The 24,938-nt window shown below is 44.7% G+C and overlaps 1 protein-coding gene across 2 annotated transcripts in view; it reads right to left on the bottom strand.

Annotated features, from left to right (window-relative positions):
• Positions 1-24,938, bottom strand: part of Thrb (thyroid hormone receptor beta) — a 337,187-nt gene that overhangs the window by 59,122 nt on the left and 253,127 nt on the right. For both annotated transcript variants that reach the window (XM_005348559.2, XM_026779793.1), the window contains exon 4: positions 1,943-2,203. In XM_005348559.2, coding sequence (XP_005348616.1) covers positions 1,943-2,203 — 261 coding nt within the window. The remainder of the gene's footprint in view (positions 1-1,942; positions 2,204-24,938) is intronic.

Genomic DNA, 24,938 nt, shown 5'->3' with positions numbered 1-24,938 from the left:
GCAAGAACCTCAGCATCCTGTGCGTCAGAACTCTCACCCTCTCTTACTCTCAAGGTATTTCAACAAACAGAAAGGCTAGTGTTTAGAACTCAACATATCTAAGAACAAAATTCGTCATAATAGAGCCAGCGCTCTGTGAATGAATGAACTTGGGTACCACTTGTGAATGAGTTAACTTTGGTTCAGGTCCTTAAATCACGAGGATGTTGGCTATATACCAAAGACAGGCAAGGTTTTACTGCGACCTATAAAATTTGGAGATACAATCTGCTTGTAAATCTAAATGATAGTTCAAGTAAATGTGCGCATGCACACCCATTGACACTATGCACACCCATTCACACGTGGAGGCTCATCTGCTTTACATCCTGACCTCTTTGGGAAAAAAAATCCCATTTTGCCATTTTTCTAAATATCCTCTTCAAAACTTCAAAGTCTCTCCTAGAAATGTCTGCACAAACAAGATTGTAGCAATGGCTATATCAATGGTCATATTAAGGTGGATGGGAGGAATTTCACAAGGTCCTACCCCTAGACGAGGAACTACAGGCAACTACTTTCTGCTGGGAGGAAGGGAATTCACCTCTCCCAAGTACAAGCCCCTTACTGGTTGTCTAGTGCAGAGCTGTCAGGCCTGAAACAATGTGTACATAACAGCAGGTTGTATTTTTATATTTGTACATACATGTACATACATACACATGTATGTCCCAATAATAACCAAAGAATAAGCATCTATCAACTTGAGAGTGAGGGGAGGGTGCCTGGGAGGAACTGGAGGGAAGGAAAGAAGGGGGAGGTAGTGTAATTCTATTTCAATTTAAAACATTAAGAAAAACCTTTCAACTTCTAAATAATTAACACAGAAGTTCAAGTATCACCTTTCAAAAGGAACAAGGTGTTCCCTCCTGCGTTCCAGTCAGAGCTGAGGACGCCATCTTTGGAACATCTGCCTCAGAAACTGGATCTTTCTGAGTGAAACCAGACATTACGGAGGCTCTAAAGTGTTTCCAGAAAATCAGAAGGACCTGGGTTGGAACTGTGGCTTACGTTTAAGACAGGGCAGCAGCTATGTGTCTTCACAGCTCGCCTATTATTACGTGTTGATATGTGATACATTGTTATTTGATGGTGACATTTTTTTTTTTAGTTTCCAGATAGACAACTTAAACTTTATTGCAAGTAAAACCCAAAAAGCCAAGCATAATCTTTTTAGTTTTTAAACTCTGAACTGGGAAAGAACAGGCAGTCACAAGAACTTGGACACTTACAGACACAGGCTGCTTTAAGAAGCAAAGATTTTGGGCAACCCTAAGACCATAACGCGATCAGCATGGAAGACATCTGTCAGGTGGGGTGGCCTGAGGTGAAGAGCAGCTAAGTCGTATGTGATCAGGAATCTGGGCTGCTTCGGCTGCTTTTGTGTCCCTCTTGAGGTGACAACCGTCTAACACCCTAATCTTCTCTCCAGGACAGGGGCACAGGATTTACTGACCACGAGACATGTTCAAATCTCCCTGGCAAGCAAGAACCGTCTATGTAGGTTAAAGGCAGGCATCAAAAATCCCTTTAGCTACTGGTGTAATTGATAAGAAACATATGAATATACATATACTCAGACACACACCACAAAACAAGCAGCTATGAATGCAGCAATGCCTGTGTCCACTCAGATACAAGTAGAATTAAAGATCAAATTAACACCGTGTTTGCTCCTTAAAGAACTAAAAAGGACCTTTTCCCCCAGTGTTGGGGTATGGCATGAAGTGCTGGTCTTTGGACCCCACTTGTTTATTTACGCTTAAAAGAAAATTAGAGGGTGAAGACATCAGGGAGGATTAGCCAGGGAAGCACACTGACTGGAAGTGGGTGAAGAAATAAAGGAGGAACACAGTCGTGAAAGAGATGCCCGTGTGGCCACGGTCTGGTAGGAAGTGGTTACCTTTGCATTTCCTTTCTTCATTCTGGAAGGTCTGGGCACTGGAGACGCTCGGATCGTTCACATCCTCGGGATCCAGATGGAATATAGAACTCGTCCACGTGGCCTGGATGAGGTGTGGGGATGTCTGCTCGTTCTTCAGTGCGCCGCGCCTCTCTGCATGGCTCTTCCTGTGCAGGCAGGCTTCGGACATTCCTACCAGCTTCCAGTCCTGTCCTCGTTCTGGACGGGGCTTCTGTTTGTCCCAGGCTGGAAGGCCATTTTCTGGTGGGAGGGAAGTGAAAACAGGAGACAATGGGCTGTAGCAATTGTCAAGGTTTTGTTGAGATTTTGTGTTTTGGAAGCCAGTTCCTGCTCAGTCCTTTCGGGCTGACCCTGTTCACATGCACCTCCACTATGGTGTCAGGACATGCTGAGGCCATTAGCCCTGGACACACTGAAGCTGGATTGCCTGTTGGAGTAACCAACGGATCCTCCCCGCCATTTCTCCAGCTCCTCCATGGCAAGGTTCTCCTAGTCTCAGCACTACAGTAGCGGCCCAAGAGCCAGCTGAAACCAGTTTATATCACTGCTTAGGTGACTATTTGGGGTTTTAAGAGTCAGGGCTGGCCATGACCTTAGGTCAGATCCTTAGGATATGACACATCCCAGATGCAGCCTTGTTTGACTTGGGGTTTATCACAGACTGACCTGAGGGATATTGTGTCACTTAAGCTGGGCACACTGGAATGGCCCACATATCAAGACCAACAAGCTGTTCTTACCATTTTCTGCCCTGATGGCAAAGCTAAAGAAACAGGAAGGAGCCACCAACAACAAAACTCAACACAAAACAGCAACAACCCCCAAGTCTAAATCCAGATATTTCACATGGAAGTTTTGTATTTTTTTAATGGAGGCCCAAACTGGTCATGGAATCGCATAGAAGGGGGGAGGTCATGCTTTCTGTGTGTGGCAAATTCAGAGCCCTACAGATAGAAGGATAGGCCTGATCTCTTAGGCTGGGTACCAGATCGCTAATGTTGTATTGTTTTTGAGTTCAGTCTATGGGGGCTGTAGACCTTTTCTCTAGAAAGGGCAAAAATGGAATAATATAATAAATTTCTTACTGAGAAGTGTCTTCTCTACTGACAATTTTCACCTTATTCAGTGTCTCTACTGTATAGGAAGGTAAAGTAGACGGCAAAAATAATAAGAATACACACTCATATGTCACATACCACACACACACTCACATGCACACCACATACACCACATACTACTCACACTCATACACATTACACATGCACACACCACACGCTACTCTCTCTCTCACACACACTACACATGCACACAATACACACTCACACACTCATATGCATATACCACACACACACTCACATGCACACACACATGCATACACCACACACACACTCACATGCACATACCACACACTACACACTTCTCACACACACATACACTACAATGCACATACCACACACACACTACAATGCACACACCAAATATACAGACCACACACTCACACACATACACATTCACACACACTCATATGCACACCACACACTACTCACACACACATGCTATACATGCACACATCACAGATACATACCATACACTCACACACTCACATGCACACCACATACAATCACTCACATATACACACATAGTCACCCACATACCACCCACATACACTCACATGCATGCATACCACACCTACACACACACACACACACACAAACACAAACAGGTATACACACCAGACTAGTGTTGCCTCACTGGGGTACATCCTTACTGGGTGAGTTTTCTTTTATGCTGAAACCAAAAGACCACAGTTGAATCCCTGGTGCTTACAGAGACCAATCCACCCTAGCTTGTGCTTTGGCACAGGGGATTTCCAGTGACGGTTCCAGTTGTTTAATAAAAGAGCAACACTCTCCCAGAAGCTACCAGAACCTTAAGCTGAGGCTGCCTGGGTGGATGCTTTATCTGGAAGCGTCAGCTGTCAGAGTCACTTTTGAAGTTATGGTCCCCATTCTGAGCCTCATGTTCTCAGACCCACGCACACATGCACGTTCAAACTTCCAATCCATGGTGTAGAAACCTGAACAGGCCTTCCTTCCTCCTTCCTTCCTTCCTTCCTTCCTTCCTTCCTTCCTTCCTTCCTTCCTTCCTTCCTTCCTTCCTTCCTTCTTTTTTTTGAAAAAGATTTATGGATTTATTTTAGTTTTCTGACAGAGAGAGAGAGAGAGAGAGAGAGAGAGAGAGAGAGAGGGAGAGAGAGGCGAGCGTGCATGTAAATGGCCTCAAAAGACCTTAGCAGACTTAGAGAGGGAGCTGTGAGGTGCCTGATGTGGGTGCTGGGAACCAAACTTGTGTCTTTGGGAAGAGCAGGAGGGAGCACTCTGAACTGCTCAGCTGTCTCTTCAGCCCCCCGGCACAGTAAATGGAAGCACTCTGGCTTGCAGTGCGTCCTGTAGGAGAATCCCACCGTGTGCTGGGTTTTGAATTGTACTGGCGCAGAGAATTCTCCATGCTTAGGACTGCGCAAGCCATCACATTGGGCAGATTAAACAAACACGGTGCTTTCTTCTCAGGGTTTGTAAGGTGTTATGATCAACCCTTCCACTTTTCACGCATGCCTACCACTGGTGCAATTACAGGCATTTATTCTCACTGCCCATTGAAAGGGAAAAAATAGGCGGAGATCTCTGAGACTGTACTGCATTTCAAACTAGACATCTGGGTAGAGTCCACTCAGAAACCTGTTATCACGAGGGGTTAAGTTTCCTGTGAACTCATTACTAAGTGTCTGAACACAAAGGCTAATCATGGGCCGGAGAGACTCCCTTTACTCCCACAGACTCAAGCAGGCTCACCCACGCGTGGTTCTGCTACCCACACTTGAGTTTCAGAGAGTAAATTCCCTAGCAAGTGGTACCCTGTAAAGCTCAACTTAAAGAACGGTAAATTTCTCGGAGGGTTCTGTGAGGCTTCTGATGTATGATCTTTTTGCACTGATTTCTAAAAGTTGGTGGCAATTTCCCAGCCCTATGAAAAAACTGCAGAAATTGGGCGGTTGCTACTCCTTGTTGAATCTGGGTCTCAGGTGAAAGATGTCTAAGGGCTGTGCATCCAACTCTGGGTCAAAGCAGAGCCCATTAGAGCTTGTTCTGCATGTCCTTTGGGCCAGAAAGAGGGGGTTTCTTCTAGCGAGGCTGGCTATGTTTGGGGCAAGGTAAGCGATAGGATTGCCTTCCACTCCCCTAAGAAAACACTTGAGATGGTTGGGGTAAAGGGCTCCATTCACAGTGCATTTACAAGTTCATAATTGCAGTCTGCAATTACATTAGAAATAATGATATTCAGTTGCTTAATTGGCAGGTTTATGGGATACACACTGCTGGGAAAACTGGAGACTGAGAAACCCTGGCTGGGTCATGGGAAAATGCAATAGGAATTTCCCTAAAGAGAATACCTGATTCTTATCCACTCCATAGCAGGGGAGTACATGCAATTCTTACTCCATTCTCAAGGGAAGATGGGACACCCACAGTGCCAGGTCAATAAATTCTCTTTATTGGGTGCGTGTTCAATGATGAGGAATACAAGTTCTATATATATATATATATATATATATATATATATATATATATATATATATATATACAGCTGGCAAAATGTCTCTGAGATTATTTTTCTATTACTATATCCTGCGACCATACCCGTTCACTCCCCCAAAGTTCATGGCAATAGATTATTCCTTTTTAGAGGAATTAGCATTCGAAAGAGGCAGTCAGTGACTTCCAACCCTTGGCACCTGTCAGAATCCCCACAGGAGCAAATCACAGCTTTGAAGACCTGACTTTTTAAACTAGGCCAGGGTCTCAGCACGCACAAATCTGCTAAGTTCTTCGGGTGACTGAGATGTCCAACAGAGCCTGAGATCCAAAGGACCGTGATAAATTTAAGGTAATAAAACAAATTATTGGCATTTTGGGAATAAATCATATACTCTCTCAAAATCTAATGTTTTACACAGCCTCAACGCTTCACTTAGTTTGTATTGTCAAGTTGACACAACCTAGTGTCACTTGGGAAGAAGGAATCTCAACAAAGAAATGCCTTTTTCAAACTGGTTGGTAGCCAGGACTGTGAGATTGTGTTGCTCGATGACTGATGTGGGAGCTCACTGTGGGCATCACTGTCTCTAGGGAGGCAGCCATGCTATATAAGAAACCAGTTGAGCATGAGCCAGTTGGCGGGCCAGCAAGCAGCATCCCCTCCATTGTTTCTGTTTGAGTTTCCCTCAATAATAGACGATAGCCTGGAAATGTGAGGTATGATAGACTCTTTTGTCCCCTAAGATGCCTTTGGTCCTTTTTTTTTTTGTACAGCAGCAGAAAGGAAACCAGGTAGAGAAGACTTGTGTTATCATTCACAAAGCCCTCAGCTACTGTTCGGTCTACTGAGCAAAGCCCTGGACATTGGGCACTGGCTGGATATTGTCTTGAAGACTGCAGGGATTGGATGCAAGTAAATATTTACTCAAAGAGATGATTTTGAGCATTATCTGGAACATTCTGCACATAGTGGTAGAAATCAGTTGTTTTTTTTAAAAGCCTAGGGATGTAACTCAGTTGGTAGAGTGTGTATCTAGCACACACAAAAAAACCTGGGTTCAATTCCTAGAACCACAATTACTAGATATAGTAACACATATCTCAGCAAGATGGAGGCAAGAGAATCAGGATGCCAACAATAAAGGCCATCCTTGGCTACACAGAGAGTTAGAGGCCAACCAGGCCTGCATGAGACTCTGTCTCAAAAAAGGGAGGGGTCAGTTCTTTGTTTAGCATTCATAAGGACACCTGTATCCTAAAAATAATATCTTATTATTCACACGATCTAAGGCGTTTGTTCTTAATTGATATCTGGCTTTTAACATGAACTGCTACACAAAAGAGTTAACCAATTTAATTGGTCAGTTATGGTACAAATTAATAGATGGAATAAAAGATAGCAACTATATGGGACATGTGAACTAACACTGGAGCAACATGGACCTGGTTGTCTCAAGGGAGTTTAGACACAACCATGGAGTCTGCATTTCATGACTGTCATCTAATGGCTTGAGTGTCATAATACTGACCCACATGGTCTTTAGCAAAAGAGAAAAGAACACAGACCTTGATAGCTTAACCACCTTCATCCTTTCTCTGGACACTGTACTGAAGCTGATAGAAAAATCAATCTGTCTGTCAAGGAAGGGAAATTTTACTAAAATATTCAAGTACTTCAGGACACAAAAGGCAGTTGATATCTTAGAAAGGAATAAAGTAAAGGAATCAAGATGATGACCAAGAAGGGTCATCTGAGTAGCTGGGATTTCCTATTATTCGTTCTGAAAGTTTTTAGCTGTATTAAGAGGCCAGCAGTGTCAGATGGTGTACACAAACAACGTGATCTGAAAACCCCAGGTGTGTGGAACTGCTCTGGGAATATCAGACTACTGGTTTATTTTTCTATGATTTATTTTTACTTTAATGTGTTTGAGTGTGTGGGTATAGGAGGTGTGCCATGTGTAGGGGCACGCCAAGTGTGGGGGTGTTTCACACGTGTGAGGGTAAACATGGAGGCCAGAGGGCATCCGATTACCTGGAGCCAGAGTTACTGGCAGTTAGGAGCTGCCTGACACTGCTGCTGGAACCCAACTAGGGGCTCTGGTAGAGAGGAGTAAGTGCTCTTGACCACCTTTCTGTGGTGCTCGAGCCCCCAGGACCGCTCCCCACCTTTCCTGTCATGGCCCCTCATGCTGATTTACTCATCCATGACCTTGCTTCTTGGTGTATTTTATCCTCCAGCCACAGAAGCTAACATAGGAACCCTGCTCTTCAGAGTCTTTGCAAAAGTTCTTCACTAGGCCTGCAAGCCCCTTGCCAATTCTTCTATAGCCAGTTCCTTTCACAGAGACACTACTGAACTTTCCTGACCAGTTCTCCAACCATTTTCTATTTAAGATCTTATTTCATTCTCTAAAACTTCCTTGTCTGCCCTAGGACAAACACTATGGGAGCAGAGACAGCATTGCCAGGGTCCCTGCTTGTGTTGAGCCCCAAGGGAAGATCTTCACACATGGTAAGGTGCTTGATAAACTTAGCCAGGAGGGATGTGAGCCTGGATCACATAAGCAGGCACCAAGACTACAAAGTGACAAGGATATATATGACGGGCCAGGCTCCATACCCAGGTCTCCTGACTCTAAAGCCAGGCTTATGTTGCTGTGCTAAAACTGTTTTCAAGCTTAGAAACCCCAGCTTACTCTTGAATTCTTTCAAAGAATGCTTCTTCCTTCATATTTCTGGTATCTCCAAAAGAGAAGTTTATTAGACAAGAGAAAAGAAAAGCAGAAGAAAAAAGAAAGGAAAGAAGGAGGAAAGAATGGAGAAAGGGAAAAAGGATACTTTTGTAAATTCGGAGATGTGGTTGTATCCTATTTAAGAACTCAGTATTGAGTGAATACATAAAGTCTTGCCTGTGTCCTCTGGGTTCCATGATTCTGTTCTTGCAGTTTAGGTAGAATATCATGGCAGCAGGAGTTTGTGCTACAGGAGCTTCATAGTTGTCAAATGGCAGAAAAATAGGCACCCAGAGAGACTAGGGACCCCAAAACCATCACCAGGGATTTACATTCTCCAACAATCCCTACTTCTTAACTTTTGCTATTTTGCAAAAAAGGATTCCATCAAGGAAGAAACACATTCAACTTGTCAGGGCCCTTGAAACAGTGCCCGATGAGTTAAAAGCCATTCATTTCTGCAACCCAATCATCTTCTTGCCCTTCCATTATGCTCCTAACCTCAACTAAGCTTGACTTTCAAAGTTCATCCCTGGAAAAGAGCAGCTGGGTCAATGACATCATGGCACCATGTAAGTAAGGGCGAATCTGAGACCAACCATCACCCAACAGAAGTGGTGGTTTGCTGTAGGACAATGGTTTTTCCCTGTAAAGATTTGTTTCTTGTACTTGTTTAATAAACGCTGATTGGCCAGTAGCCAGGCAGGAAGTACAGGTGGGGCAACTGGGCAGGAAGTAGAGGTGGGGCAATGAGAATTCTGGGAAGAGGGAAGTTTCAGTCTGTAGTTGTCACCCAGATGCAGAGGATGCAAGATATAACTGCCTTGTCGAAAAAAGTACCAAGCCACGTGGCAAACACAGACAAGAATTATGGGCTAATAAAAGTTATAAGAGTTAGTAAGAAGCCTGAGATACTAGGTCAATCAGTTTATAATTAATGTAGACCTCTGTGTGATTTCTTTGGGACTTAACGACTATGGGAACTGGGCAGGACAGAAAACTCAGTCAACAGTGGTTTAAGGATAACGCCTGAAGTGCATGGGGCTGTAGCCCAAGCTTTGTTTCGAAGACCAGATTTCTAGCTGCTACCAGAGACATCACGAGAGACACTGTGATGAAGAGGCCCTCTACCATTATAAGTTTTGGGGCTCAGATAACAGTGGTGAAGGCGGAGCTTGACTCTTACACAGCCTTGAAGTAGATCTCTTTCTAAGATTAGTTGAAGTACTTTCCCACCATCTTGACTTCCCTGACCCTTTCTTCTCACCCCTTGTTCCATTTGCTACCTTCTATCCGCGATCCCATTTACATACCTGTGTATAATGCCCTTATTTTTGATGCTGCTGTAATACACACGGTCTAGTATAATGACCTAAGTGCTACTTAATGCCCCTCCCTGACAAGTTGGGTACTGGTTGTTTGCCTAGTTTCTGTGATAAAATTACCTGCCTGAAAACAACTCCAGGTAGGAAAGTTGTTGCATGCCCCAGACATACAGTCCACTGTGGTACAGACATGGCGGCAGGCCTGGGAGGTGGCTGGCCACCCTGCATCCTGAGGATGCATAGGATGGATGGAAGTAGAGGCAGGCTAGAAACCTTCAGGAACTATCTGCAGTGATCGACTTCTTCCAATGAGACTCCATTTGCTAAAGTTGCTACAGCCTTCCAAAGCAGCACCACCAGCGGGGGATCAGGTGTTCAAACACACCCAGGAGAGGGACATTTCATATCCAAACCACAATGCTTTGCAAAGAGAAAGTCTTTCCTCAGCAAACTCCTTCCTTCTTATTCAAAGCTGTTGGGCTATCTCAGGGGACTCATCACTTAGGCCCCCTTTTTATTGTTTTTATTGAGCCAAGTATTTTCCCCCTCTCCCTCCTTCCTCCCCTCCCCTCTTCTACACTCCCCCTGACCCCCTTGCTCCCAATTTACTCAGGAGATCTTGTCTTTTTCTCCTCCCAAGTGGATCCACGTATGTCTCTCTTACGGTCCTCTTCGTTGTCTAGGTTCTCTGGGATTGTGGCCTGTAGGCTAATATCCACTAACGAGTGAATACATACTATATTTGTCTTTCTGGGTCTGGGTTACTTCACTCAGTGTGTTTTTTCTAGTTCTGTCCATTTGCTTGCAAATTTTAAGAAGTCATTATTATTATTATTATTATTTTTACTGCTGAGTAGTATCTCACACCTGTCAGAATGGCCAAGATAAAAAATACTGATGACAGCTTATGCTGGAGAGGATGTGGGGTAAGGGGAATGCTCCTCCATTGTTGGTGGGAGTGTAAATTTGTACAGCCACTTTGGAAATCAGTACAATGATGTCTCAGAAAATTAGGAATCAATCTCTCTCAAGACCCGGCAGTACCACTTTTGAGCATATACCCAAAGAATGTTCAATCATACCAGAAGGACATGTGTTCAGCTATGTTCGTAGCAGCATTACTCATAATAGTCAGAACCTGGGAAAGACCTAGATGCCCCCCAACTGGAGAATGGATAAGGAAAATGTGGTACATCTACACAATGGGGTACTACTCAGAGAGACTCACGTGATCTTCAACTGCCCAGGACGGCCAGTGAAAAGGAAAGCTGCTGACAGTAGAGGATTGTGGGCCTCTGCTGGTCAAAGGTCACACTCTGGCTTTGTCATATATGGGATGTGATTTGGGGCAGACTGTTCCACATCTTTGCGTCTCTTTCTCGAATATCCACAGTACTTGCTGATGACTCTTCTAGGCAAGGCAACACCTTGCTGTGCCCCCTGTGATTATGCCAATGGCACATGCTCGTCTCCTCTGACTGGATTCTACCCCACGACCCCATCTGTCAGCCTTAACATGACATCACCCCATACAAATAGGAAATAGCTGAACATAACCAAGAGAGCTCTAAATACCCTTGAGGTTGAACGGAGTAGATATGCTTCTCTAACCCAGCAGTTCATAGTCACTGCGCTATAATATGCTCGACACAGGGCAGTCAGCCTCACCGAGGAGTGTCAAAGCTCTGGAACAAGACAGCTGGACCATGAACAGATGCAACTATGAAGACTCAAACAACTCTGGGAAACCTGAGACGTGAAGGCATCTGGGTCATCAAGATGGCTCCATTCTTGGCATCCGTCTTCCATAACACTACCTAAAGCACAGGCTTAGCTCATTGGCCGCTACCTAGACCTGTGTCTGGGGAAGATGTCCACAGGGGACACCAGGGCAAGGCTGCTTAAGGTGCATCTGTCAGTCAGCTCCATCTGGGTTGAGTAGGCAGGCCATTGGAAGGTTCTGGTGTTTTTTGGGGTTTTGGGATCCATATGAAGTGGGTCTGCCTGGCTTGGGGATCTGATACTCTCACAGGGACAGACATGCAGGCACGCTGCATCAGTGCACATGAAATCAACGCGCATAAAATAAAAATGTTAAAATAATCACCAAATATTTACTATTTGGCAAACCAATAAAGCACAAGTTTGGTTATTACAGGAGTACCTGTATGCACCCATCACCTCATCTAACGTAAACATCTGTACCAAGAAACCAGACCAACTAGATCTCGTCTCAACCAGTGATGTGGGAGTTCCCTCTGTGTGCTGTGATTACCATTAATGAAAAAAGAAACTGCCTTGGCCTGTTGATAGGGCAGAACTTAGGTAGGCGGGGAAGATGGAACTGAATGCTGGAAAGAAGAAGGCAGAGTCAGAGAGATGCCATGGAGCCAGCCGAGATAGTGTGCTGAAATTTTGCTGGTAACCCACTGTCACATAGCGATGCACAGATTAATAGAAATGGGTTAAATTAAGATGTAAGAGTTAGCCAGTACTTTGTGGGAGCCTAGGCAGTTTGGATGCTTACCTTACTAGACCTGGATGGAGGTGGGTGGTCCTTGGACTTCCCACAGGCCAGGGAACCCTGATCGCTCTTTGGGCTGATGAGGGAGGGGGACTTGATTGAGGGAGGGGGAGGGAAATGGGAGGCAGTGGCGGGGAAGAGACAGAAATCTTTAATAAATAAATAAATTAAAAAAAAGAGTTAGCCAATAAGAAGCTAGAGCTAATGGGCCAAGCAGTGATTTAATTAATAGTTTCTGTGTAGTTATTTTGGTTCTTGATGGCTGGGATGAACAAGCCGCTCCCTGCAACAAACCAGTAAACAAGCACACACAGCAAGTAGGAAGTCTGCTGATTCCTGCGTTTCTGTTTAGAATGTATTATTACAAGGAATTCTCTTGTGTGGGTTCCTGAGCTCCTGGGACTTTGGCTTGCCTATCTAGCCTGGAGCTGGGTGCATGAATGAATTCCCATTGCCTGATTAGAATCAATCCAAGGCCCACAGCTTCCCACATCTTCTCCTGTCTGTAGCTTGGAGGGAAACAGTAGTGAAAGAACCCCCTGCCTTTGCTATGCCTTGCTGATGCTTATCTTTTCCTAGTCCCCACATGGCTTCCACTAAACCTCTCTTTCTTCACATCCTTCCAGCTCCAAGGGCTAAGTCTCTGCGGTCAGTTCAAGATCTAGAGCAGAGGCCTCCAAAATGATGAAAAGGAGCCAGGAAGAAAATCACCGAAAATTTAAAAAGAAGCAACCTCACTGAGAGCATTTGTTTATGTGTGGGATGAAGGGATGGACAGATGGAAGGCCAGGGTGACAGTGACATGTTCAAGATGCTCCGACTAGGGTGTGCCCATCTCAGGCGCAGCTTTAATGCCTCTCTCCCCCAAGATTTTGGCTGTGAGGCTCTTGCTCAGTAAAACCAAGTCTTCGCGCAGGCTGGCAGCCTTGCGCCCATTGCCATGTGTCTGTCTTGCCAGCACCTGCCTATTAATTTCTCTCTAATTGAGCCTGGGCGTCTTTCTCCAGGTGGACATGGGAATTTGAGCTTCCTGTCACAGAGCTATTAACCCGTTTCACACTCAGGGACTCCCGATGCATTGTCGGTGAGACGGGAGCCCTTGAGAGACAGATCTTTCTCGGGGATAGGGGCTCCCACTCCCCTGTTTTGGCTACAGATTCTGTAAAAGGGTCGATTGGCAGCCTCAGGGAAAATAATCATGGAGGGTATAAAGACCTCCAATAACTACTCCGAAGCCAGCAACTGCAAGCATAGTTTCCCGGAAAGGGAAAGTAACCGACATTAAAAAACAAAACAAAAATGTGTTTTGGGCATTTACATGGATGTCTTAATCTATTTCTAACACACAGTATGAAATAAAACTAAAAAACAAAACGATAAAAGGTGTGTTTAGAGGTGGCCAAACCGCCTTCATTGGAAAGGCAACATGGATGTGACTAGGCTCACAGTAGCACCCCAGAGTGCCTTAACTAGAAGCAGCTGAGTGCGCGCACTGACCAGAGGCTTTGGAAGCAGCTGAGTGCGCGCACTGATCAGAGGCTCTGAAAGCAGACAAAACACACTTCCTGGAGGACACACCAGCCCCTCCTCAGGAGTGGCTGCCGGCTTTTCCATAATTCATACCGGATTCGAGCAGCCAATTCTCAGGTTAGATGACTCAGACTTTGGGGCAACCACACCGAAGACCACGGGGCTTCTATTTAGTGGATTAGAAAGGCTCCCTTTGCTGCAGGAACCTTCCTATTCAAGAACCTCCCAAGTTCCCGCAAGGGGCAGATGTTTGCTGACTGCAGGGTTGGGTTTCTCTTGTGCTCTTGTTTAGAGCATAGATTTTATTCTTGTTGACAGTCTGAACCCACATTGCAGACTGGCCCTGTTTTATGTTCCCAAATGTGAAATATCTTTTTCAAAAGGAGGAAATGAATGTGCATCTATTTTAACCTTGGGAACTAGGAGTAGGGTATAATTTACAGATAAATCACAAACTTTGAGACTTAGGATTTTTCAAATAAAAGGCAAATTTGTACTCTTGGGTGAGCAGACCAATTTTTTATTTCCCACAGTAAGAGGAGCACACTGGGCAGCAGTGAAGCACAGGCATTATTTTTATGTATTACATGCTAGGGGTAAAAACATGGACAGACTATATATGGTGCAGGGCTGGTCAAATGAGCTGAGCTCAACCCTGGGGACCACAGGCTACAAGAAGAGAATCCTGCAAGTTGTCCTCCATATATATTCACAAGGGGCACGAACATGCTCTGCACCCCTAAACATACATGCTCATGCACATGCTAAACAAACAAGTAAATACAAAACTGTTAAAACACGTAACTATAAAGTATAAATATAAAATCTTTACACACACATTAGCTGACAACAGATAATTTTATAAGATATCATTGTCTTTACACATGCATGTTAATTGTATAACAGATAGCTTGATAAGCTGTCTTTGTCTTTACACACACACATATGCACACACTGTATAACAGATAGCTTTATAAGCTTTCTTTGTCTTTATACACACACACTTTCTGATAACATAATTCTATAAGCTTTTTACACACACCCATCTTAATTGTATAACAGATAGGTCTATAAGCTGTCTTTGTCTCTACATACACACATTACCTGATAACAGATAATTCTATAAGCTGTCTTCACACACAGCCACGTTTCAATTGCATAATAGGTAGGTCTATAAGCTGTTATCTTTTTCACACACACACACACACACATTTTAACTATGTAACAGTTGTATAAGATGTTTTTGTCTTTACACACATGCATGTGTTAATGCTTTGACAGTTCTATAAACTGTCCCTGCTTTGGGTTTTCACTGACTCTCACTATAATTTGCCTTAAAAACAGCCAGGATCCATGTCAGTGAAATGATTTCCTTCCTTTGGGGCCAGTTTGACCTGGGGAAGTTTGGGCTTTGCTCCTGTGTGGCTCAGCAGCTCCCAGACATCAGGCACATCTGCCTTAGTCCCCTTGATAGCTGGCGAGCAGTAATCCGAGGGCTTTGGGGAGGAGAGACTTGGGGAGAACCTTCCAATTCCTCCAAATACTACGGGATGCATCAAAATACATTTGATGAAATGGACCGTGGTAGCGAGATACAAATACCTCTGCGTATCTAATGTCCCCTAGGGTAAGCTGGTTTAGCACCTGCCTTCATGGGTCCTGTCCCAACTATGGAGACAGAAGGGAGATGACTGGTGTGGTGGCATGGACCTGCAATTCCATCCTCGAGAGATGGAGAGATGGAGTCAAAAGGGCGAGGAGGTCAAAGCCAGCTGGGGCTATGAACCGAGCGTTTATGGCTGCGGATGGGAAGAACTGCTTGGTGCTTCCCCATTCTGCGATGCTGCCACGGTGCCAGAACAGGAGGAATAGCAGGCAGGTTTCCTGCCTTCTTCATATCTTTTTAGTTTTGTCTTCAACTTTGCAATGACTTAAAATAGAGCCTGGAGCCAGAGAGGGGTCCCTTGCAATCAGCTTCCTCTCAGTGAGGCCTAGGTGTGCCTTAGGGTCTGTCAACCCACAAGGGGTGGAAAGTGTCTAAGGTATGTGTCACCTGGGGACCTGCTCCAGCATCACACAACCTGTGAGAGAGTAACTGTCTGAACTGATGATTTCGAAATTGCATAGTAACAATATGGCCTCTGGTCCCAGAAGTTTCCACACAAAGCAGGACTAATTTGGTTCTGCATCTGAAAGTTCAGTGTTTGCAGTGGTTCTGCCTCCAAGTGGCTAAAAGCTTGGGAAACAAGTAAGCAAGCAAGCAAGCAAGCAAGCAAGCAAGCAAGCAAGCAAGCAAGCAAGCAAGCAAGCAAAAACAACCAAGGAACCAAGAGAACGAGGCACTGATTTGCTTTTGAATTCCTCATTTGGGGTTTTAGGAAACTTGACAATAATTTAGGTTTGACAAAAGGATGATTTCATTCCGTGTTCAGGACAATGAGAGTGACGCTCACTGCAGGCCTTACATGACTGGACGTGGCAGTCAGGTGTTAGCTGTGCAGTACTACTGTAAGCGCACTAGAGAGGTGCCCAAGGACGAACAACACCTGCAAGCCGCCTTCTCCACCTGCCTCCTCGTGACCTTCCATAGGCGAGGCAGCAAGAATCAGAACAGTGCCTGGATTCCTTCTCCAGATGGGGCAGAGGACAGATGGCAAATGGGACCTGCCTTTAATTAAAACAAGGTGGCTCTTAATAGGACTATCACTTTGAAAGAGGGGCAGTCATTTCCTAAGGGAACGCCTCTTCAGAGAAGATGCTCAAAGCCCTTGATAAACATGTATGAAGATTCCACATTTGGATAGTCTATACGTACTGACTACATAAAAGCACACTCTGTATGCCAGATTGAAGTCAGGGGCCGTTCTTCAGATATGTATTAAGCACGTACTGTCTGATGAACAGGCTTCTAACTCCAGCATCTACTGATGAGACTACTGGTGCCTAGACATCTGAAAAGCCTGAGGACTGGGAGTTCAAGGCAAAGCTACAAAGAAAACAACGTGCTAAAGTTTAAGATTCCTGTAAGGTGGAAGGAAGGAACCAGTTCTTGGCCGTTATCCCCTGATTCCTACAAGTGCACCACGGTATATGAGCCCACGCGCATGCACAAAATCAAATAAATAATAAAATTAGAAACCACAAGACCACAAATATTAAGGTAACAAATATTTCCGGCTTTATGAAATTCTAGCCTGAGATACTTCTGCCCAGATAGTAGCTGGAAGAACAGAGTCCTGTCCTTTAGTAACACCCCATTGTTTCTCTGGCGCATGCCCATGTGTCGCAGAGAGAATGGAACAATCAACACAGTGTCACTAAAGCACCCTGATCTCACTGTGGCATGCTTTTCCTACACATTCAGGATGATGTGTTGCCCTACGACTCAAACTGGCTGGGCAGCCTGGAAGCCTGATCCCAGTGGCCTTCGTTCTAGGATACATTTGCCTGAAGGATGAGAAGATGGGGAAGAAGAAGAAACTCCTGAATGCTGATGCCACCCCAGAATAAAATGCCTTTCTGGAAGGACGTCCCTGTATGAACATTTGGTGAATTCCAACACATCAGCTCAAAAAGAGGCATAGAGACATAAGTTCCCATGTGCCCATGGGAATGCCTCTTGGTAGGTTCCTATCCAGTTTTTTTTAATTATTTTATATTCATTGATGTTTTTCCATGGATGTCGGGTCCCCTGGAACTTGAGTTATAGACAGTTGCGAGCTGCCATGTGGGTGCTAGGAAATGAACCCAGGTCCTCTGGGAGAGAAGTCAGTGCTTTTAACTACTGAACCACCTCTTCTGCTTCTCTTATCCAGCTTTTGACCCCCTAGAAATCATTTGTGGTGTTTGGAGACAGTGGAATCATAACTAGGATGGTGGTGTCTGTGTGTATTGATAATTAGGGTGGACAGGCCAGGAAGGAAGAGAAACCCTAGGCAAAGCTGAGATATGACTGGGTTTCTACTGTTCTAACTTAAAATACCTTTACTCTGACCTGGCGTCTGGCACTGGAGTTTCTGGCCTATTTCTGCTAAGGGTTCATCTCCACCAATTGACGTGCCCTAATTTGAGACAGGAGACTCGTGGAATTAATGTGCACAGAAGTGTGAATAGCCGATAGGTTTGATGCTAGTGGAAACGCTTGTACTTTAATCAATATAGTGATTTTTGTGATGTAACAAAAGTATGGGACTTTTAGTGAAGACGTCATAATAATCTGGCCACTTAATTTGAATGGATAGAAAATATGGAGAAACTTATACAAGAGATTTCTCTTTTTAAAATGTTTAATTTACATAGATACAATTTGGGCATGGTGTCAGTGAACTAAAATCACGAATGCCCTTTTCCCATAAGCATGCGGTATTGATCACATTACTTTCCAGCAGCTGAAGAATAAGTACAGGGCATGTCCAGCGCCCTTAGTAAACTCCATTGTCATTTCCTCTCATTGCAGGCGCCGACTTGGAGGTTTGAGAAGATGGCAGCCCTTCCTCAGGTGCCGCATGAAAAGGCCTTACAAGCTGAGAATGTTCGAGAAGCCCCTGTGTTGTTTGGTTGCAGCTGCCGTGGTGAGGAATGAACCACAGGGCTCAACAACCCACGTGGGAGTTTATTAGGAAAGGGCGGGGGAAGAGGGGGCTGTGTCCGTCCACCATGAGAAAACAGTAAAGGAACGTGCTTAAAAGGGGAAGCTTGCACATGCGTACAAAGCTGCACATAGCCACGCAACGCATGATGTAGCCATGTATGCAATGTATGACATAGTGGCGTCCTGTCCCAGGACCCCTGGGCTGGCTAAGTGTTTGCCTGAATGCCAGTAGGTTGCAGGATGGAGGGTAGGGGGTGGGGCAAGTCTAATGGTGGACTCCTAACACCATGTTATACCATGGACATTGAGGGCGGAGGGTGGGAGTGACAAGATGTAAGCGTGGCAAACAGAGTGGGGAGGGGAGGGAAGGAGAAGGAACAGAAGGAGGAGGAGGACAAGGAAGAGCAGGAAGAATCAGGAAGAGGGGGAGCAAGAATAGGACGAGGAGCATTAGGAGGGGGAGGAGCAAGAACAAGAAGAGGAGCATCAGGAGGGGGTGGAGCAAAGACAGGAAGAGGGGAGGAGCATCAGGAGGGGGTGGAGCAAGGACAGGAAGAGCCGAAGGAGCTTCAGGAGGAGGTGCAGGAGGCAGATGAACAGGAGGAGAGAAACTGATTAGCAAATGGGTAGATGGAATTATCAGTGGTTGACTGGTTTCTGGCCAGGGCCTGTCCTCTTGCCAAGCTGTGCTTAGTCCTCTTGCCCTTTATTTGTGGCACATGAAACACTCTTGAGACGATCTGAGGCTTGACAGGACCAGGAAGCAAAAAAGAAACCCTTCTTAATCTTGGAAATCTGGGCTTCAACCAAGATGTTATCAAAGGAAACAAACTTGACACTGTATGCTTGGTGTTGTCCTTTCTATCACATCCGGGGACCCATGTCAGCATTCAGGCAAAATTGTTAGTCACCCTAGGTACTAGCATTTCCAGGGTCCCACAGTGTACATGCGCCATTAGCATTGAGGCAAATTGCCTAGTCACCCTAGGGCCTTCCTGCCTACATAATCTATGCGTATGTGTGACGTGGCTATTTAAGCCCTTATACGCATGCGCTGAACAACCTTTAAAACCGCAGACATGCCCACTGCACGCTCTTCCTTCCTATATGCACCGTGTCTTTCTTTTTCTCTTTATTAATAAAAGCTGTAAAGTGTGTTTCGTTGTCTATCTTGTCTGTTCTCGTACACGGTAATATCATTTGGAAAAGAGTGACCCCACCAGAGACAAGCTGTCCTGCCTGAAGACAGGTTAGTCAAACTCAGCCTATCAGAAGTTCCTAAATTCTACAAGAAAGGACTGGATAAGAACCACACACAGAAAGACAATTATCACATGTACTCACTCATAAGTGGTTTTTTAAAAATAAAGCAAAGAAAACCAGCCCACAAATCACAATCCCAGAGTTCCTAGACAACGAGGACCCTAAGAGAGACATACATGGATCTAATCTACATGGGAAGTAGAAAAAGACAAGATCTCCTGAGTAAATTGGGAGCATGAGGACCTTGGGAGAGGGTTGAAGGGGAGGGGAGAGGAAGGGAGGGGAGCAGAGAAAAATGTAGAGCTCAATTTAAAAAAAAAAAAAAAGACCCGCACACAGAAATCCTGGCACACAGAAGGAGGCACGGAGGAATCAGATGTACGGTGGCAGCTGGCCACAGAGGCTCATAGACACTTCAGTCTAGGCGTTCAGGGTGATTTTAGCACAAATATCACACAGTAATTTCAGAATTCATGGACACCTCTCAAGGATCAGGCCTGGGAAGGATACCCACGTCTACGTTGTGGGAATCCTTTATTTCTTCGACTATGGAGTGGGCTGGCAGGGAGCGGATGGGGGCTGGGGCACATTAGGTATGCTTGCTCACTGCTGTGTCAAGCGAGAGCTGCATGTTTCCTTAATCTTCCTTGGTGGATCAGTTCCCTTGGTCTGTGTACAGGGACGTGGCTAGGTCATGATGAAGATGTTTGTCACTTCTGCTCCCTGTTTACCAGCCACGGTGCTGAGTATAGCATTCCATTTGTTTATCCTGTCAATACCCAGACATATCTTAGCTATCTACCGTTCATACAGGAAGAAGCTGAGCAGGGAGAAAGGACAAGTGGCTCACCCAAGGTCACAGCTGGGCCCTGACCTCAGGTTTGTGTCCTTAGCCCCCCCTGTTTGTTGCTTTTGGGGTCAGCAAGAGTTAGGGGGCATATAAAAAAGACTGGAGTAGGGCAGACTAGAATCAGGGCGGTATATATTTTTTCTGGGTAAAGACGCGCTATCCTTCTTATCTGCTTCCTCACCCTCCTTGCTATTCTGAGTCTAACATAAAAAATAAATAAAGAGAGACAAGAGAGAACAAAAATCAGAAAAACCAAAAGCAAGAGTGAAACGGGAAGACAACCAACCCAACAAACATAAAGGTCTTCTATCCTATTGAGAAACACAGGGAACAGGACAGTGAAGGCTGAGAGACAAGGAGGCCAGATGTGAGGGCTGCTGGGCTGTTAACCTTGCACACCCTTGCTGACTTACTGGCATGCAGGAGGGTAGGTGCAGCCTGGCTGCTGTCTTCTAGGAAGCCACGGAGCATCTCTGAAAACCCTTACTCATCTGTCAGGGAGAGAAGAGCCAGGTAAAGGTCTGGAGGAGGACTCTCCACTTTGATGTTCCGCTGAGACTGAAGGAGTTTTTGTTTGCGGCTGGGATCTTCATGTTTTAAGTCTGCGAGTTAGAATCCTCCACGGGGATAATAAACATTCTCAAACAATAGGAACATTTGAAATGTTTTCTGCTTGGCCTCGCCATCTCATGGGTACATTGGTAAAAACAGCTTATTCTGTCTAGAATCTCTAGGGCTAAGCCTCTCTTCTTAGTATAGGGCTGAAAAGAAAATGATCCATGCAATTGTAGAGTGGGGGAGGGGGCTCAGGAATCATGGGCAGCGCTAGCATTCATTAGGTTCCACTGGTGGCGAGTGCTGTCCACCCTCCCCTTCTGGTCTGGCTTCTTGTCTTTTGTCTTATCCAGTACTTTTCCACGGGGGTGGGGGGCTTTCATGGAGGAGGTGCTTAAAGCATGTTTACGGACAACTGAAGGATGTTTCCGACAGAAGTCTAAGATGCATTCTGCCCTTTCCTCCAATCAGGAAGAGGAGACCAAGAGCCTAAGTAATGTGTTCAAGACACAAGGCTAATAGTAAAGATGCGTGTGTGCCTCCAACACCAGATGTAGCTCTGGCTCCTTCAAAAGGGCAGGCACAGTGATCACACTGGCCCTGTCTAGAAATGCTGGTTCTATCTGGGGAAGGATCAGATAGCTGAAACTATATTATTATTAATTTTTAATGAGACCATTTCTGTGTTATAAAGACTAAGGCCTTTGACACGTCTGTAATACTGGCCCCTTGAGACAGAGACTCATAATCAAAATTTGTACACGCCACATTTTGTGGCAAAGGTAGACTATATTTCCCAGGCTCCCTTGGAGCAAGATTTGACCACTTGATCAAGTTTCAGCTGATAGAACGAAGGAGATTAATGGGCTTTAATGTGTTTTCTTCATTTCCTTCCACTCTTCTTTTGTAGAACAACGTGAAGCCCAAGAACCAGATGGGGATGAAGGAAGGATGCTAAGAAAGCCTCTAAATGATGCTGCCAAGTGTCACCTGCCAACTAGTACAGGTGACACCAGTCTTATGATTAGGAATACCATTCTGCTGTATGAAATCACTGAGGTTCCAGGAGGGGAGACTTACCTAATGGAGCATTAAACATTAGTGTATTAACAGAGGCCAATGGACTGCGTTGCGAAGTGTTTCTGGAATCCAGCTGGAGCCAACAGAGTCTTCGGGCATGAGACTCTTGAGGGCTCATACTAAGTCACAGTGCAGGACGCTGCTAAGCGGCAACAGCACCCTCCCGTTCACAGTCTTAGGTCCCCAGTTGTCATCTAGGAGTATGGACTGCACAGTCTCTAAGTTTCCTTTGTCCTAAGGTGTGCAGAAACCGTGATCCCTTGCCCCCAGATTCCTAAGAGGCAACGACTGTCCTCAGCTCTGTTTCTATGCAATACAGTATCTTAGATGCCAGTGTTAAATGGAATTAGATTTCTTTTTGTTAAACACTCAAGGAATTTGGTAATGTTATAATGTATGTTAGTGATTTCTCTTTATTATTTTTACTTATGTGTATGTGCCTGTATGAGTTTATGCATACCATGTGACTGCATGTCTCTAGGAATTGGAATTACAGGCAGTTGTGGGTGCTGGGAACTCAACATAGGTTCTTTGTAAGAGTAGTAAATGCTTTTAACCCCTAAGCCATTTCTCTGACAATTATTTCTTGATCTACTTTCGGGCATGGCATCAAATAGTTGGGACCCTCATGAATATTTTCATCACGCCTTCCTGAGTATGAGGCTTGTTTATATTCATGCATATAGACTGATTTTGATTTTATACTAATACTGAAAGACTTGCCTAAGGGCAATGTGACAGTAACTGGTATTCTGATAACTTCATCTCAATTTCTTATTTATTTAGGTAAAGAGTATAGGATGCTAATTCCCACACTGAGTTGAGAAATTAGGGCTTTATTTAGTTGAGAATATTCAAAATTTCATTATTCAAATGGGATTTAATTTAGATCTACAAAAGCATTATTGACAGAAACGTCAAGAAAATTTAAAGTTTAGAAAAGCTCAAGGGAAGTGATACAGGGATGTGCGGTGGTCTGGCCATGTCCATGCAGAGTCCTGGGCCCCCTGCTCCTTAATAAAGGTGTGGGAAAACTTCCGTCTGTGTCCTGTGGGGGACATAGGTCACTTCATTCAGAATATCAAAAAGGAAGATTAGTGCTTAAATGTGTCTTTGCTTCCTAAAAATAAGTCAATAAATTCTGCTAGGAAATGTTGCTTTTAGATGAAAGGTTTAGAAGCCCAGAGTCCAGGGCAGTGCGAAGGGGCTGGGGAAATAATGAGACTGTAATGTCAGAAAAGCATCAGGAGCCACAGTTTGATACTGTGAAAGTGAAATCAAAGCAGAAATTAGTGACTTTAAAACACTTCCTACTTATTGCCTACAAGGAGGAGATGTGTAGTTCCCCTGACCACTGCTGGCTGTCACTTTCTGCATGATGTCATTATGTTCTGCTCAGTTTGTACATCCTGGGGAGCACTGAGCACCCGGTAGAGCTCCGAGGTGTGTCCCTGTCATATGACTTGCTTAGGAATCAGTGCCTAAGTGAGGCAGCAATGATAGCGATAGCAGTTTGCCTTAGAAGGTGCTGAAGCAGGGATATAGGTGCATCAGATTTCCTTTTAGCTGGACCACTTGCTTCCATCCTGATCATTTATAGCCCCCTAAAAATCATAAAGATTGACTGGGGCACTTTTGGATATCTCTCAATTTTCAGAAGAAGGTTCAATCTGTGCAGAAAATTCTTGCAAGACATCTTGACCAGGGGCTACATTTGAATTATAGGGATGCGCTATCAGCATTTAAGCTTCCTTGCCTGACAAGCTTCTTGAAGAAGTATAAGTACCTTCTGCATCTGTTTATGTAACTATAGAACAGGAATGCCGATGCACTTTGCACGAGGGCCTGCCATGGACCGGGCACTCTGTGATGGTTATCCTGCATCCTGCCCCTGTCATGTGGCAGATGGGGGTGAAGAGAGTCATATGAGTCTCACTACCTTACCATAAGCTTGTAGGAAAGCTCAGCAACTTCAGCATTGGGAGTTCTTAAAAGCTCCTCAAATGGATTAAATGTGCAGTCCAAACCAAGTACAAAAGCAAAAATGTAGACTGAGAGACTTGGAGAGAACTCTCAGGGGAAGCCCAGCATCAGGAGAGAGATACATCTACATGCTTCATGCACAGGAGCATGGATCTCCAGAGATAAGCCTTGAAAGAAAAACGAAAGTTGATGAACAGGTGCCTGGCACTGCCAGCTGAGTCCGGTGGAAGGTGGGAGAAGGGACAGATGGACATCTGCCTTCCTTGGCAAGGTACCTTTCTTTTCTCACAAAGCGCGGCAGGCTACTTCTGGTTGCTGTTTAATTGGTAATATGAAGTGTAGGTGCAGAAATCTTCAGCCATCCTTGAGGCTTCCCTGAGTCTAATGAAAAGCACCATCTTTAAATAGAAGTGCTCACACTTATCTCAAAGAGCCCTTCAGCCTGAGTCTTACCTACTCTCTGGGAGAGAGGCATCTTCACAAGATATAAGCAAGGTACCCAACAGAGTTCATCTGCAAACTCTCCACATGCCATAGCACTGTGTATAAAACTAACTTGAAAATTGTTCAGAGCAAAGATTAGATAGAACTAGAAAGAGCAAGGGAGACGTATACAGTAGATCTGATGGAACGTTACCATGCAAACCCTCTGGGTAAAGAATAGATGGAGATTCTTTGTATTAATCTTGCAACTTAGATAAAGTATAAAACAGGAAAAAGGGCTGGAGAAATGTGTCCGCAGTTGCTGCTGAGTGTTGCTGCTATTCGTTGGAATATCTGAGTTCAGATCCCAGCATCCAGTGCAGAGAGTATTGCAACTTAAGTTCTATGGGATCCAATACCTGTTTCTGGACTTCATGGGTACATGCACACATAATAATAATAATAATAATAATAATAATAATAATAATAATAATAATAATAATCATAATAATAATCACAA

The sequence above is a fragment of the Microtus ochrogaster genome, chromosome 6 (genome assembly GCF_000317375.1).
Source record: "Microtus ochrogaster isolate Prairie Vole_2 chromosome 6, MicOch1.0, whole genome shotgun sequence".
Classification (NCBI taxonomy): Eukaryota; Metazoa; Chordata; class Mammalia; order Rodentia; family Cricetidae; genus Microtus; species Microtus ochrogaster.
This window is presented reverse-complemented; position numbering and strand designations above follow the sequence as displayed.